Consider the following 15,258-nt stretch of genomic DNA (forward strand, 5'->3'; position numbering starts at 1 on the left):
CAGCCCCAGAGCATAGAGTCAGTCACTTTTTTTTCCCAGCCATAAAGTTAAACCTCCAACAATAAGGTCTTATATTAGTTTTTCTTAATCCTAACTACTCGGTAGTAAATCAGAAATCTACCAGCACATACCTTATTTGCTATCGTTTCATTGGCTGGGTGCATAGTAGGCAAGTCGCTGGTGAGATTGTGATGGCTGCTTCTCCATCCTCCTCTCTGCCCTCATCAACTAGGAAGGGTTAACCAGGCAACTAGCTCATATCACCTCTGCTGCACAACCTAAAAGTTGAGAATTATGTTTTATTTGACAGACTTAAGCCCAACAGACAGCCTTTCAGATAGTACTATAATTTGCCATTCTGAAATGTATCCATTTGGCATGCAGATTATTTCAAGCTAAAAATAATCAAGGCTCAAAAGATTGGAGAAGAATCTTTGACCTCTCATCTAACTGCCAAAAAAAATTTATCTAGAAGACCTGATCCAGGAAGGGACTTGTCACTGGATTACTACAGTATAATGCAAACTAGGTATGTACACAGGGAGGAACCTAAGCAGAGTCTGTTTGTTAAAATTCCTCTCTGTGTTCCATTGTTTCTGTTTGGCCCAGCAAACATTTTATCAAACATTTGCTCATTTTCATCTTTTTGTGAATGGCCTTCCTTCCCTTTTGTGGATAAGAATGTTGCCTCCCGTATCAGTAAACAACAGATATTACAGCCCCATCAAGTCATCAACCACATGGCACCCACAACTGTGCATCCTGATGGAGTTAGGATGGAAAAAAGGACACTGGCCCTAGACAGTTAAGGTGGATATCAAGGAATGATTTCAATAAACGCAGAGTCTTGCCTCCCCCCATACATAGAAAAGTGCTAAATTCATTAACTGAGATGTCTGTTTTTTCTTTGCATGCTAAGGCACTTCAGTTGTGTCCAACTCTTTGCCACTCTACCAACTGTAGCCCGACAGGCTCCTCTGTCCATGGCATTCTCCAGGCAAGAATACTGAAGAGCATTGCCATGCCCTCCTCCAGGGGATCTTCCATCCCACCCAGGGATGGAAGCCACCTCTCTTATGTTTCCTGCATTGGCAGGCGGGTTCTTTACCACTAGCGCCACCGGGGAAGCTCAATTATTCTTTGATCACTAGTCATCTTTTAAGGTATTTGTTGCCAAAACTCCTATATATCCCGGTTCTTCCCTTACTTCAGGTCAGTCTTATAGTACTATCTGAAAGGCTGTCTGTTGGGCTTAAGTCTGCCAAATAAAACATAATTCTCAACTTTTAGGTTGGGCAGGTTTTTGTGTTTTTTTTTTTTCAGTTGACACTTTGAAGTCCCAAATCCCTGCCTGCCCCATTCTCTTTTCTCAGGTGGCTCATAAGCCTCAATTGCTTAACATGTCCTTGGGTGACATACGTTTGGGCAGCTCCCTGAACACAGGTAATTAAATTTGATCTTATCCTGTTAATCTATCTCAGTTCAGTGTAATTCTTCAACTAGCCAGAAGAACCTAGAAGGGCAGAGGAAAGTTTTTTCTTTCCTCTCTCTACTAAGTGGATGTTTAGAATAATGCCTGGAACACGGTAGCTCTCAAAGTTCCTTAAATGAGTAAGCGGATGCTCCAAACACAAAACTTCAGACAGAATCAGCAAGACGGGGAAGAAGAGGCATTCATCACTGGCTGGGCGCACAGTAGGCAAGTTGCTGGTGAGATTGTGATGGCTGCTTCTCCATCCTCCTCTCTGCCCTCATCAACTAGGAAGGGTTAACCAGGTAACCAGCTCATATCACCTCCGCTGCACTACCGACTGTCAGGCAGTCCTCAAGAAGGCTACACCCTGCTTGAATAATTTGGGCTGGGGAACAGGCCAGCCCACCCAGCGCATCCGTGCGCGAAAAACCCTATGGTTTCCTGTATCTACAGCTGGTTGCCCACTGTTCAACCTCCGTAGTTAGTCTAGATAAGAAAAAAAAAAAAAAAGGCCCAGTTTCCTAGGAGGCTGGTTATAGGGCGCCGGGTTAGGCAAATGTTTCACCTGCTTGGCCAATTAGCTTCCTCTCCCAGAAAGACGAGTTCTACAGGTTTCCTTTTTCTCTTCCTCTGCCTCCTGGGTTGGGAGGAGAGGCTGTCACTTCGCTTCGACCCTCCCCTTCCCTCCCTCCCGGCTCGGCCCCTCTCGCCCGGACCAATCGCGCCGGCCCGAACGTGTCCAGGTTGGCGGCCCCCGGCGCGGGCGGCCCGGATGCACCGAGCGGCCCAGGGCGCAGGGGAGGGCGCGGCGGGCTCGCGGGGCCTGCAACCCGGACGGTGGGAGCCGGGGAAGCGGGGAGGAGACGGCGTGAAGGTGCCGTCCAGACGTGGCCCTGATGACCGAACTACAGCAGGATGTGGACGACACAAAGTCTGCCAAAGTGCTCGGGAAGAGGGAGAGCAAAGTTGGCTCAGCCCAGTAAGTATCCTCTGCTGGACCCAGCCGGGGCGGGAGGACGCGCGCAGCCCAAACTTCTCCGCCAGGGGCGAGTTGGAAGCGGACACGGCTTTCTGGAGCTTTAAACGTGGACAGACTTGTGCTTGAACTCTTTCTGTGGCGCCCGGTCTCTTTTTTGGCCCCCGATTCTATAGTAGAGAAAAGGCAAGGCAGAGTTTTCTGGAATGCACTGCAGCACGCATTCCCGCGGGGCTGGGAATTATTTGAGCCGAAAGCACCGTTGGTGTTTTATAAATCCCGAGGGAGGTCTGGGGCGAACTTTCAGATTTCCAAGCCAAGTCGAGAAACAGCGCTTCACACTTATTCTAATTGTCTTACTCTTAATGACGCGTGTGGAGATGCGGTGTCCCGTAGATGGCATCTCATCAGTAGCTTCACAACGATGCGTATTATGTGATTGTGATTCGGACGTGAGGGTCTTTTTCCCTCATCCCCTTCCCTGTTTATCCTCTAGAGACCGCAGAAATAGTGGAAAACGTGAAACACGTTTTATTTCCCCCCCTCAAAGACTGCCTGCCTTTGTTGGATACTTAACACAAACTTGTTACACACTTTTAAAAATTGTATAAAAAGGGAGGATGCCGGGGTGGGGTCGGGAAGCACAATGAAAGTATAACAAAATAAAACACAACAAATATTGGACGGTGACTGCCCTCTTAAAGGACTCTTGTGGGTAATAGGATTTGCACATCGTTTGACCTGTAAACTCTTCTGGCTTAAGAAACTGAAAACTCAAATATTTGGTCACAAGGATTGGCTTCGTGTAACATTTATCTCGTGTACTTAAAAAAAAAAAATCCAGAAGTATGGTTGTTGTATGCCTGTTATTCCCAAACTCTTCTTTTAAAAAGGAGAAGAATCTTTATTTGCTTATTTTCTACATCACTATAACATTAAGTAGGAGTAAAGTAAATATCTAAATAAGCCCAGTTTTACTTTTTATGGTACCAAGCTGTTGGGTATCTAAAATGCCTTATTGATACTAATATAAAAAGGTGACACACTTTTTAATAGTAAAGATTCAATCCAAAAACAATGAAAAGATTTAAAAAATCCAATCCGCATCATTCATTATTTCAGCACTTACTGGTTTTTTAAAAACACAGCCTGGTTCAACATAAAGATGTGCATTTGCAAAAGCATATTCCACCTATTTATTGAACTTTGAGCTGACCTTTTAGAAAAAAGAATAGCTTTTATTCACTGCTTTGATTTGTGGTTTCAAAAGCTTTGGTCGCATTCTCTTCCAGTGTCTGCTTTCTTTGGCTTCTCTTACATTTTCCTCTCATCTTTGTCAACTGAAGCTGATGTTCTTTCCTTACTACTGATTGAAAAAAGATGATTGAGGGAAAATTTCCTATAGGTATAACTCTCACAACATATTCTTATTTCCTCACCCCAAAATAAAATCCTTATTTTATACTAATAATTCAAACCCAAGAAAAAGATGAACTAGCAAATGATGTAGATTTCCTTTGTATTTAATCATTCTTTTATAAACTTTACTTCCCTGAATAAGAGGTGTCACCATTTCATAGATGTCTGAGGTGGTAATTGGCACAGGGAAGACTGGAACTCTAAACTCTTAGTTCAGAACTCATCCAAAGGCAGTATTTATTTCCAGCTACACAAGGCAGAATGAGTCAAGTCTACCCCACAGATCTTAAGTTTTAAGTTGTCACATTCCCAGTCCTTTAGGTACTCAGTCAAGGAGTTCATTCTGATTGATTGAAAACATCTATTATAGACTAAATATCTGCTATTTAGACTAATTTAGTTAAACTAAAACTCTTTAGATATTGAGAAAATAATTATGTAGAATATAGGCACAACAGCACTGAAACTCAAGGCCCCAAATGGCCAGCCCCTTCCTTTGGAACATACCATTGCACAAATTCATTTCAGTTCTATAAATATTGGAATACTTACTATTTCTTCAATAATAGTGGGGAATACAAGAATGAATGTGAATTGGTATCCATCCTTCTGCACCTCCAAGAGTAGCGTTGAGGGGAGGCACGTGTATATTACCATTAAACACAAAAGAATCTATAAAAAGTTTGGCCTACAACTGAATCTTCTCCACAGTTCAGATGTTTATCCATTTGGCAGTCCTTGGTTTATTGGGTGTTTGGTTTGCTTTTCCCAACAAAGTGGTAATTCCTAGATCCATTGAAGTCGCTTCTGATTCAGTCTAAGATTTTAGACACCATTTTATTCTGAACTCTTAACCTCTTGCTTTGGTAACAGAATAAATATCATTTAAAGACATAGGTAGTTATATTATTACAGTGATATTGGTGTGATAATTCCATATTTGAAATCATGGTGACATTTTTATGCTTGGAAACTCAGTCTAACTTCTCTATTTTGAATTTCCTATTTTAGATTAACTATCACTAAACTCCAAGTTGTTGAAACCTGGGTGTCCCAAGGGACATTTTCTTCAAGAGTGTTAGAATGGCTTGCTCCCTCCCCAGTCTCTACATCTGTAACTTCACCCACATGAGCCTCATCACCTAAGACCTTAGCCTCTTAATTAATAATAGATGGCCAATTATGGAGAATGCCTGCTATGTTACAGGCCATGTGCTCAAAACTTCACAATCATTTTCATACAAATTCAGATCGACACTATGATTATGGCCATTTTTAAATAGTAACATTAAAACTCTGAGAAGTAACTAGGCAGGCAGAGACACAGTTAATAAGAGAACAGCTCATATTCAAGTCCAGGACTCCTCTAAATCTAGAGCCTGAACTTGAATAGTATAGTACATTCCTATACTGCAGAAACTTTGATGGCCCTCTATGACCTACTCTAAGAAACAGGCTCCTCTGCCAAGAATTTAAGATCCTTGATGATCCGGACACACATAGACCATTTCCTAATACACATTTCCTAGTACTAGTCAGCTTGCACAGAAAGCTGCACCGATTCTGCAGCCAACGATCACAGCAGCAACTCTGTAATTCAGAGGTGATAATGCAGAAGAATAAATACTATTTAGTCATAGTACTGAATCAAGCTTCCTCGTCCTTCCCTCCTCCTCAGGTCTATTACTTTGCTCAAACAGTGTGCTCTCTTCTTTCTCAAGATACTTGTGTAAATCAGCTCGAGCTTTCCTTCATTTAAAGCCTCTCCTATCACTGGCCGCAGTCTCCTCTTTCTTAGCAGTGCTCACTTTGTATGTATGTGGTCAGCCCAGAAACGTGAGCTGCTATTGTTATTAATTTTTATTAATAGTTAATGTTTATATAACATTTAGTATGTACAGAGTACTGCTTTGTTAACGTATATTAATTCAGACACCAGTCCAGTGTACCTTAGTTAACTGTCCCCAAATAAATTGCAAACTCCAGTCACATTTTTTTTTTGTATTGAATTTCTCAAAGAACTTGGCAAATAATTACTTTCAGTAACTATCTGTTGATGAGCTATGAAGGCTAAGACCCATCCCACCTACTTAAGGTATGTAATATGCTTATAGCTGACTTTCAGTTTGACTATCTCAGGGGAAATTATACTTTTAATCAAATTTCTGTCAGTAGCAGGAAAATTTTTAGATACCTTTACTTGCCTGAGAGCTGTGGCTTATTTATTCATCTTTGTGCTAGAAGTGAGACTACACATTTACTTACCACCAAAGTACATACTTGACTTAAAAAATAACACCTCTCCCCCTTTTTTTTAACCAAGAATTGGTAGTTTTCGCTGCATATTTCTTTTTGAGAGCCTAGTTTTTCTCTGCTTTATCTTTTTCATTCTTGATTTCTTTCATGTTCACAATACATAGATATTTCTAACATTGACTAACTTTTTTAGATACACTTTTATTTCTCAAAGTCTCTGATGGATCTAACTTAGTAATGGCCTAGTTACTTTTAGTGAATTTCAAAAAGTGTCTAAAACTAATACATAATTCTGGGCAGTTGATTCATATTTCAAATAATGAATTACATCACATATAACATATACTTGTGATACAATTTGGTTTTTTTAATACTGATTTTTTTAGTACACAGCCGTTGATTTATTTTTGGCTGCCCCGGGTCTTTGTTGATACGTGCAGGCTTTCTCTAGTTATGGCGTGCAGGGGCTACTCCCTAGCTGCAATGTGCAGGCTTCTCTTTGCAGTAGTGGTTTCTCTTGTTGCAGAGCACAGACTCTAAAGCAGTGGGCTTAGCTGCTCCTTGGCATGCCCATATCAGCAGGGATCTAACCTGTGTGCCCTGCATTGACAGGGAATTCTTAAATACTGGACCACCAGGGAAGTCCCTGCAGTTTGAATTTTAAGCATTTAAGCTTTAATACCTTAGGACATAACAATTCTAGAAATTTATTTAGTTTCTTGTATGTGGAGAAAGAGAAGGTAAATGAAAGAAAAAGTGAAAGTGAATTCGCTCAGTCGTGTCCGACTCTTTGCGACCCTATGGACCGTAGCCCAGCAGCCTCCTCCATCCGTGGGATTCTCCAGGCGAGAATACTGGAGTGGATTGCCATTACCTTCTTTCTCCAGGGGATCTTCCTGACCCAGGGATCGAACCTGGATCTCCCGCATTGCAGGCAGACTCTTTAACCTCTGAGCCACCAGGGATGTATGCAATATAAGCATTTTTACCTTAAAAGGAAGTTCTCTGGGATTATCAAGAAATAATAATTATTTGCGAGATACACTTTAACTTTAGAGACTTCAAGTTAAAATAAATTACCTGTAGTGAAGGCATTTGTCTTCCAATTACACTGTCTTTGTGGGTACTTGACAAACAGAATAAGGGTTGCAGTCGGGGCTTGATCTTGCATTGGAAGCAAGAGGAGTAAAGATGAATACGTATTGAGTATAGCTTGATTTCTTAGTGCTTTCTTAACTCCAGACTTTGAAAGTGTCTATTTAGTAAGAAAATCTCTATAATTATCTGTATATTATATATCTTCCCATAGGTGTGTATACTTTTTTCTTCCTTAATTCTAATTTTCAGGTAACTCTGACAGGTTATCCATGCTACTTTTTAATATAAACTTCTGGATAAGAGGAAAAAATTACAACATATTAGAAAATATTTATATTAAGGTACAGTGCTTAATTGAGGAGTTTGAAAAAATGGAGAAAAATAAACAGTGTTCTAGTCTGAACTGTTTTGAAAAGAAATTTAATGACCCAAATCAGCTCCATGGCTAATAGAAATTGCTAATTTGTCAAGGCAGTACAAAGAAAGATTAAGAACGCAGGCTCTAGAAAATGAAGGTTTGAAATATGACTTTCTTATCTTCTAGGAATGTGACCCTGGCAGTGTTACTTAGCCCCTCCAAGCTTTGTTATATAAAGAATAATGAAGTCAGCTTTGGGAATTTCCTGGCAGTCCCGTGGTTGGAACTCCAAGCTTCCACTGCCCCAGAGCACAGGTTCAGTCCCTGGTCGGGAGACATCCAACAAACCCCATGGCATGGCAAAAAATAAATAAAGTCAGCTGTTTCATATAGGTTTACTTTGAGGTTTAACTGGGAAATGTCAGAAACTCATTTCACCTAGTTCCTGAACTGGTTGTGAGTGAAGTCGTGTCCAGCTGTTTGCGACCCTGTGGTCGGTAGCCCACCAGGCTCCTCCGTCCATGGGATTCTCCTGAAATGGTTAGTGTTCCAGAAACCATGTGGTCATGCTTGCTGTTGAAGGTCTGCGACATGCTGTGGGGTGGGGAGGAAGGGTGACATAAAATGTACTTAAACAAAATAGTCAAAATTCAAAAGGCCTAGCTCTAACAGTCACAGGTACCAGTGTCCTGTTAAGTAAGCCTCTGTTCCAGCAACTAGACTTATCTGGCACTCATGATAGCCACTAAACTTCCATGAATCCAACTTGGCAGCTTGGCTTTTACTTTATGCTGAAAGGATTCCACGCCCTAACTCTTCAGTGGCCTGCCAGCTCATTTCCATGTTGCTTACTGATCTGGTGTTCTCCCATCTTCTATCAGGGCTTCAGGTGGCTCAGGGGTAAAAAATCCGCCTGCCAATGAAGGATGCACAAGAGACGCGGGTTTGATCCCTGGGTTAAGAAGATTGCCTGGAGAAGGAAATGGAAACCCACGCCGATATTCTTGCCATGGCGTCACAGAATCGGGCCAGTCTGAGCGCGTGCACACACGCACGCATCTATTGCCAGTGCGTTTCTCTCTGGCCCGCTGACTTACACATCCTGCGTCCTGGTTCTGAGCTTTCCTTTGATGGTTCCTCCTCTTTTTTCCTTTGATAGGCAGGCAATATTAATAGATTGATTAATATAGGACGCTTGCAAGAGATGCAGGTGGGGAAGCTTTGCCTCGTGGCTCCTCATCTTTAAACTGCTGAGTTGTTTCCATTTGCTAAACTTCAGTAGACTTGTCTTTCAGCATCTTCCTAATTCTTTCAGTGCCCAGCATTAGGCATTTTACACATTTTCAAGTGCCATAAAGCACAGGTCCTCGAGAGACACTCCTCCACTGCCACTTGAATGACTTAAAGTGAATTCCTACTCCTTAAAGAAAAGAGGATATTTTTATCTATGCCTAAATTTGATTATTGGGGCTTCCCTGGTGGCTCAGAGGATAAAGCATCTGCCTGCAATGCGGGAGACCTGGGTTCGATCCCTGGTTCGGGAAGATCCTCTGGAGAAGGAAATGGCAACCCGCTTCAGTATTCTTGCTTGGAGAATCCCATGGACGGAGGAGCCTGGCTGGCTACAGTCCACCGGTCCGCAAAGAGTCAGACACGACTGAGCGACTTCACTTTCACTTTCACCCTTAGAAGAGAAGCAGAACCAACTTAAACTCCAGTCCCTAATTTATTAACAAAGTAATTAATGTGTTATCATTGGTCACTCCACACGTACCAGAGGTTCCTACATTCACGATGGGGCATGATGACCGAAGATGCTGGTGGTTTTTAACAGCTTTATTGAGGCGTATTTTACACATCATAAAATTTACCTGTTTCAAGTAGACAATTCAGTGACTTTTAGTAACTTTACTGAGTGGAGCACCATCACTATACCAGGTTTTAGAACATTTTCACACACTTCCCCTTTAAGATCTATTGGGCCCATTTATACCAATTCCCATTAGCATGACATAAATTGTAATTTTAAAAATAGTCAAAATTCATCCCTGGCCCCACTATTTTCTGTCTCCCTAAATTTCCTGTTTCTGAGCTTTTCATACAAATAGAGTCACATATAATATGTGATCTCTTGTATCTGTCTTCTTTCACTTACTGTCATGTTTTTGAGGTTCATCCATAAAGTAGCATGTGTCGGTGGCCCATTCCTTTTTATTGCCGAATAGTATTCCACTATGTGGGTAGACCATTTGTCTGTATGTCCACCTGTTCATGAACAAAATGTGTAATGCTGCCTTGAATACTTGTGTGAATGTCTTTTTGTGGATATATGTTTTCATTTCTCTCTAGCATGTACCTAGAAATGTGATTACTGGATCACATTGTAACTCTATGTTTTTACTCTTTGAGGAACTGGCAAACTATTTTCCAAAGCAGCTACACCATTTTACGTGCCCACTAGCAGTGTATGAGGGCCCATGGTTAGATTTAACAGAAAGTGCTTTCACATAGCAGGGAAACGAGACTGTAAGCACCTTAAAGATATGTCAATACCTTACACTTAATAACGTAACAGGTATCTGTTGCGTTGTTAACTGAGTGATGTTAATACTTACGATTTTGAAAACTCCCTTAAACTGCAGTGTTAAAAAGATAACTCAGGCTGTCATACTTGGGACCTGTTTTTGCAATCTCTTAAAATTTTGCATGTAACATTTAACTGGATTATTTTTAATGATGAAATTTACAAAGAAGACATTTTTAAACAAGACTATAATGTTCCCCCATATGTGCTAACATATTTAAAAGCTAAAAAATTAAAACAGTATAGATAGGGATAAAATGAAAAGTGAAGGTATTCCTCCTCTCTTCTGCCTGACAGTTCCTTGTCTCAAAGGTAACCACTTGCCAAGGGTTCAGGTTTTGTTCTTTTTTTATATATATATAATGTATTTTATTTATTTATTTGTCTGTGCTGCTGGCTCTTAGTTGCGGCACTTGAGATCACCGATCGTTCTGGCATGCAAGATCTTTTAGTTGCAACGTGCAGGCTCTCGTTTTTAGTTGGGGTGTCAGAATCTTTAGTTTCAGCATGTGGGATCTAATTCCTTGACCAGGGATCGAACCTGTTCCCCTTGCACTGGAAACACGGAGTCTTAGCCTCTGGACCACCAGAGAAGTCCCTTTGGATTTTGTTCTTATGCTATTGTCATTTAAAGCCAGAGTCAAGTTTTTCTGTTGATTTTTCTTTTTCTTTAGAATATCCACCTCCCAGTATGACTCTTAAGTGTGCTGTACTTGGCACAATGAAGCACCTTGTGAGGTTGTCAGGAGGATTAAGTGTGATCCTACAGTATCTGGACTGTACACTGTAAGACAGCTCAATAAACAGCAGCCATTATTCTCATGAACAACTTTTCCCAAACTTCTTTGCAGAATAATTAATTATCTAGGTGACCTGGGCTTCTCTGGTGGCTCAGAGGTAAAGAACCTGCCTGCCAATGCAGGAGACACAGGTTCCATCCATGGGTTGGGAAGATCCCCTGAAGAAGGAAATGGCACCCCACTGCAGTATCCTTGCCTGGGAAATCCGATGGACAGAGGAACCTGACAGGCTACAATCCATGAGGTCGAAAAGAGTCAGACACAGCTTAGCAGCTGAGCACGAGCAAGAGGACATACAGGGTTTAAATATTGATGAATAAATAAATCCATGAGAACAGAGGTTTGCCTTAGCCAGGTAGACTTGGAGTGTTAGATGGAAGAGTTGATGTCCTACTGACCCATCCTCAAGTTACTAGTTCATCTTCTAATCTTTTATCTGCCTCTGTCCTACCTGGATGAGCCTAGAAAGAGTTCTAGTCAAATAAAGCAGCAAGAAATCTGGACCACCTCGTGAACAACTAGATAGAAGTCACAGTAGTGACGAGACCTGAGCAGAGCAGAGACCAGAATGGAGAAATAGAAATGTGTAAGGAGGCAGTGAGTAAGCAGATGGGGAGAACAGGAGAGTTTTAGAAAGATGAGAGGAAGATTGAGTCACACTGAAAGGATGAAAAAACAAATGGTACTTCACTGACCTGTCTAATCCCCCCCTTCTCTTCTGGAAGATGCTCCTCCTTGTCTTTCCCTGTGCTATTCTGTGTCTTATCCCTGAAATCCCAGGCGCTGAGCTGGGTGGCTGACATGCCTCTCCTTCCCTAATGGAGATGCTAATCTCTATACGAGTGTTGGTGTTTTCTTAAGGTCTGTGTATGTCAGGTTTATTATTATATCCATGTTTATTACCTTCTAGATTTTTCAAATTGTGTCTTGCATCCTGTTCAATGAGTTAAAAAATGAGAAGAACTCAGAATACTCTAATTTTTGTGTCTTTTACTGTTAAGGATTATTATCTGAAAACAGTTATCTTATGATCCTACAGATTATTTTGAAACATCTAATGTGTAGAGCTATAAAAGCTGCATTGTCAGTTGAGTTGCCATATGTCAACAGTGAAGGAAAACTATTCATCATGACAACTTTTATTATCACCGTACTGTTTCTGTAATTCACAGGAAAATCATTCCTCATTTGATCTTAACAACTTAAATGTTTGTAGAACATGTAAGGTGGTCCTCTGAGAGCCGATATAAACTGTCAAGAATGTTTTTTCCCTCCCTCTTTCCCTTCCGCTCCTCTGAAGTTGAACTAGTTTTGACATGAAGCTGTTAGATAGCTTATATTTTTTCCTGATTTGATCAGAATCTTTTCTGAAATTTTTATATACAAAGAATCACATTTTCTACATTCAAAATCTGAAACCACCAAATGTCATACTTTTCAGCAGAACCTGAGATGAAAGAGTAATAAATGGTATATGAGCTAGGAGAAAGGCAATATTTTAACAGTTGGTAAGGACCAGAGAGATTTGCTCATGTTGTCAGCTGACGTTGATTAAGGAGTTCCGTGTATGGGCACTGTGCTGAGTGTCATGGCAGCCACCAAGATGAAGATGGGGCCTTTGCCCATACAAAAACGAGTAAAGGAAAGGAATATGTTTTTTGAGATTTCTTTCAAAGAAGAATCTAAGTAGCTCCAGAAAATGTATATCAAATATAGCAGCTGATATATTTAGATGAGATGAGATAATATCATTGTTATATGCTAGACCCTTTTCAAAGTACTTGTATATATATATACATGTACAAAGGAAGGGACAGTTACCATCACATTTTTATGCATAACAGAGACACAGTGACTTGCCCAAGTTTATAATAGCTGTTGAAATGTTGGAGCCAGAATTCAAATATAGGCAGTCTAATCTGAGTCAGGCTCCTAAAATCATTAATTCTACAGGCTCAGTAGAGTTGGGAAGAGCAAAAAATGCAGAAGGCAAAGTGGCTGCCATTAGGTATCTGTGCAGCCCCGTTTGGATTTCTTAACTTTTATAGGTCTGCTCTCTCAACTATAAAACCAAGACTCATTTCCTTTCTTGCTGCAGTTCTAACTCTGAAAGGATTTCTAACGGTCTTATAGAGGCCAGAGTAGAGAGAGCACCTGTAGCTGCCAGTTGGGAGCTAGTGTTCTGTGTACTGTCAGACACAGGTGCCTTTCGGGATTCTTTTGTCTCCATCTGAGCTCAGACCTGACTATATAGACCTGAAACTTCATTGTTTCAGTTCCAGCTTCACATGGTGACTTGCATAGCAGTCATTCAGATTCCGATTTTTAAAAACCACGGTTAGGTTCTTCTTTGCAGAAGTACATAGTGTTTCTGTAATGTGACCGATTTTGTTTTTAAAACCATGTGAATTTTTTTTAAATAATTGCCAAAGGGACTAAGAACTTTTGTAAAAATTCTGCAATTGCACAGAATCTTTTTTAAATTCTTGTGAAGTTACTTTCAGAGCCTGGAGCTCATTCTTTGAATAGTCATGAGGTTGGCAAATCCTCTTTGTTTGAGAATGAATTCAATTTTGGGAAACAGCCTGAAACCAAATTTGGTGAATAAGAATAGTTTAAACACCTTTAAACCAGTCTATGGATAAGATCATTTTTGATCCAAAAAGATGTGACTATAAAATAATAAGTCAGAATTTCTGATGAGACTTACAAACCAATTTGTACACCCAATTTAGGTTTATTACTTTGTAACCTCATTATGAAAACAGTAAAATGTTCTACTTATTGTTCTGTTCTAAAATCATGTTTCATGTAGGTGTTGGGCCTGTGATAGGCATTTAAAAATACTTTCAGGATACAAATGTAACAGGCGATGACTTTTTTCTTGAGGAGTATGCCCTACATACGAATAATGGAAAACAGAAACAGCTTTTGAAAAACATTTCCATGAGTTTAGACAGTGACGTAAGTGAAAGGCTCAGCTATCACAATCATCTTGTTCTCTCTTCTGCTTCATTACACACTATGGGAATTTGTATACACATTATGTTTTCTCAGGTCCACTCCCCATATCCTCAGTTTATACCAAAAGGACTTTTCCACTGGGGTATTCAAGGCATGACTCATGCCTTTCCCATATGATAGCAATCAATTAGCTATGAAGCTTGTGAGGCTTTCCATTTTTCTGTTCTTTTTTTTTTTCCATTCTAATTGTTCAGTTCAGTTCAGTTCAGTCTCTCAGTCGTGTCTGACTCTTTGCGACCCATGAATCGCAGCATCTGCTAGTTAATATTTGCGGAGAAGGCAATGGCAACCCACTCCAGTACTCTTGCCTGGAAAATCCCGTGGACGGAGGAGCCCGGTAGGCTGCAGTCCATGGGGTCGCTGGGAGTCAGACATGACTGAGTGACTTCACTTTCACTTTTCCTTTCATGCATTGGCGAAGGAAGTGGCAACCCACTCCAGTGTTCTTGCCTGGAGAGTCCCAGGGACGGAGGAGCCTGGTGGGCTGCCGTCTATGGGGTTGCACAGAGTCGGACACAACTGAAGCGACTTAGCAGCAGCAGCAGCAGCAGTTAATATCTGTGAGCTGACTGGTCTACTACATACCAGTCCTGGAGCCTACCTAAAAACAAGCATATTTTGTTATTCCCTTTTCTGGCTTTTCAGTTGGAATGGATTCCTTATCATGGCATATCTCAGATCTGATTTGAATCTCATGTTGTTTGGTAACTTCTATGTAACATATCTCCACTCTTCTCTAATTCAGTGTAATTAAGCAAGCATTTCTTCTTTTTTGTTATTTTAATTGGAGGCTAATTACTTTACAATATTGTGGTGGTTTTTGCTATACATTCATATGAATCAGCCATGGGTGTACATGTGTTCCCCATCCTGAAACCCCCCTCCCGCATCCCTCCCCATCCCATCCCTCAGGGTCATCCCAGTGCACCAGCCCTGAACACCCTGCCTCACGTATTGAACCTGGACTGGCGATCTGTTTCACATATGATAATATACATGTTTTAATGCTATTCTCTCAAATCATCCCACCCTTGCCTTCTCCCACAGAGTCCAAAAGACTGTTTTTACATCTGTGTCTCTTTTGCTGTCTTGCATAGAGGGTCATCATTACTTCTTTCTAAATTCCATATATATGTGTTAATATACTGTATTGGTGTTTTTCTTTCTGACTTATTTCACTCTGTATAATAGGCTCCACTTTCATCTACCTTATTAGAACTGATTCACATGTGTTCTTTTTAATCAGTTCAGTTGCTCAGTCGTGTCCGA

General features: G+C 40.8%; 1 protein-coding gene across 6 annotated transcripts in view; it reads left to right on the plus strand.

Annotated features, from left to right (window-relative positions):
- Nucleotides 1-15,258, plus strand: part of GRAMD3 (GRAM domain containing 3) — a 122,815-nt gene that overhangs the window by 44,776 nt on the left and 62,781 nt on the right. The window contains exon 1 of one of the 6 annotated variants that reach the window (XM_018050698.1): nucleotides 2,147-2,453. The exons of 2 other annotated variants lie outside the window; for them this stretch is intronic. In XM_018050698.1, coding sequence (XP_017906187.1) covers nucleotides 2,390-2,453 — 64 coding nt within the window. In that variant the 5' untranslated portion in view covers nucleotides 2,147-2,389. Of the gene's footprint in view, nucleotides 1-2,146; nucleotides 2,454-15,258 lie in introns of those variants that run through there. 3 more of the 6 variants (XM_018050697.1, XM_005682697.3, XM_005682696.3) reach the window with 3 other exon arrangements.

This window comes from Capra hircus, chromosome 7 (assembly GCF_001704415.2).
Source record: "Capra hircus breed San Clemente chromosome 7, ASM170441v1, whole genome shotgun sequence".
NCBI lineage: Eukaryota > Metazoa > Chordata > Mammalia > Artiodactyla > Bovidae > Capra > Capra hircus.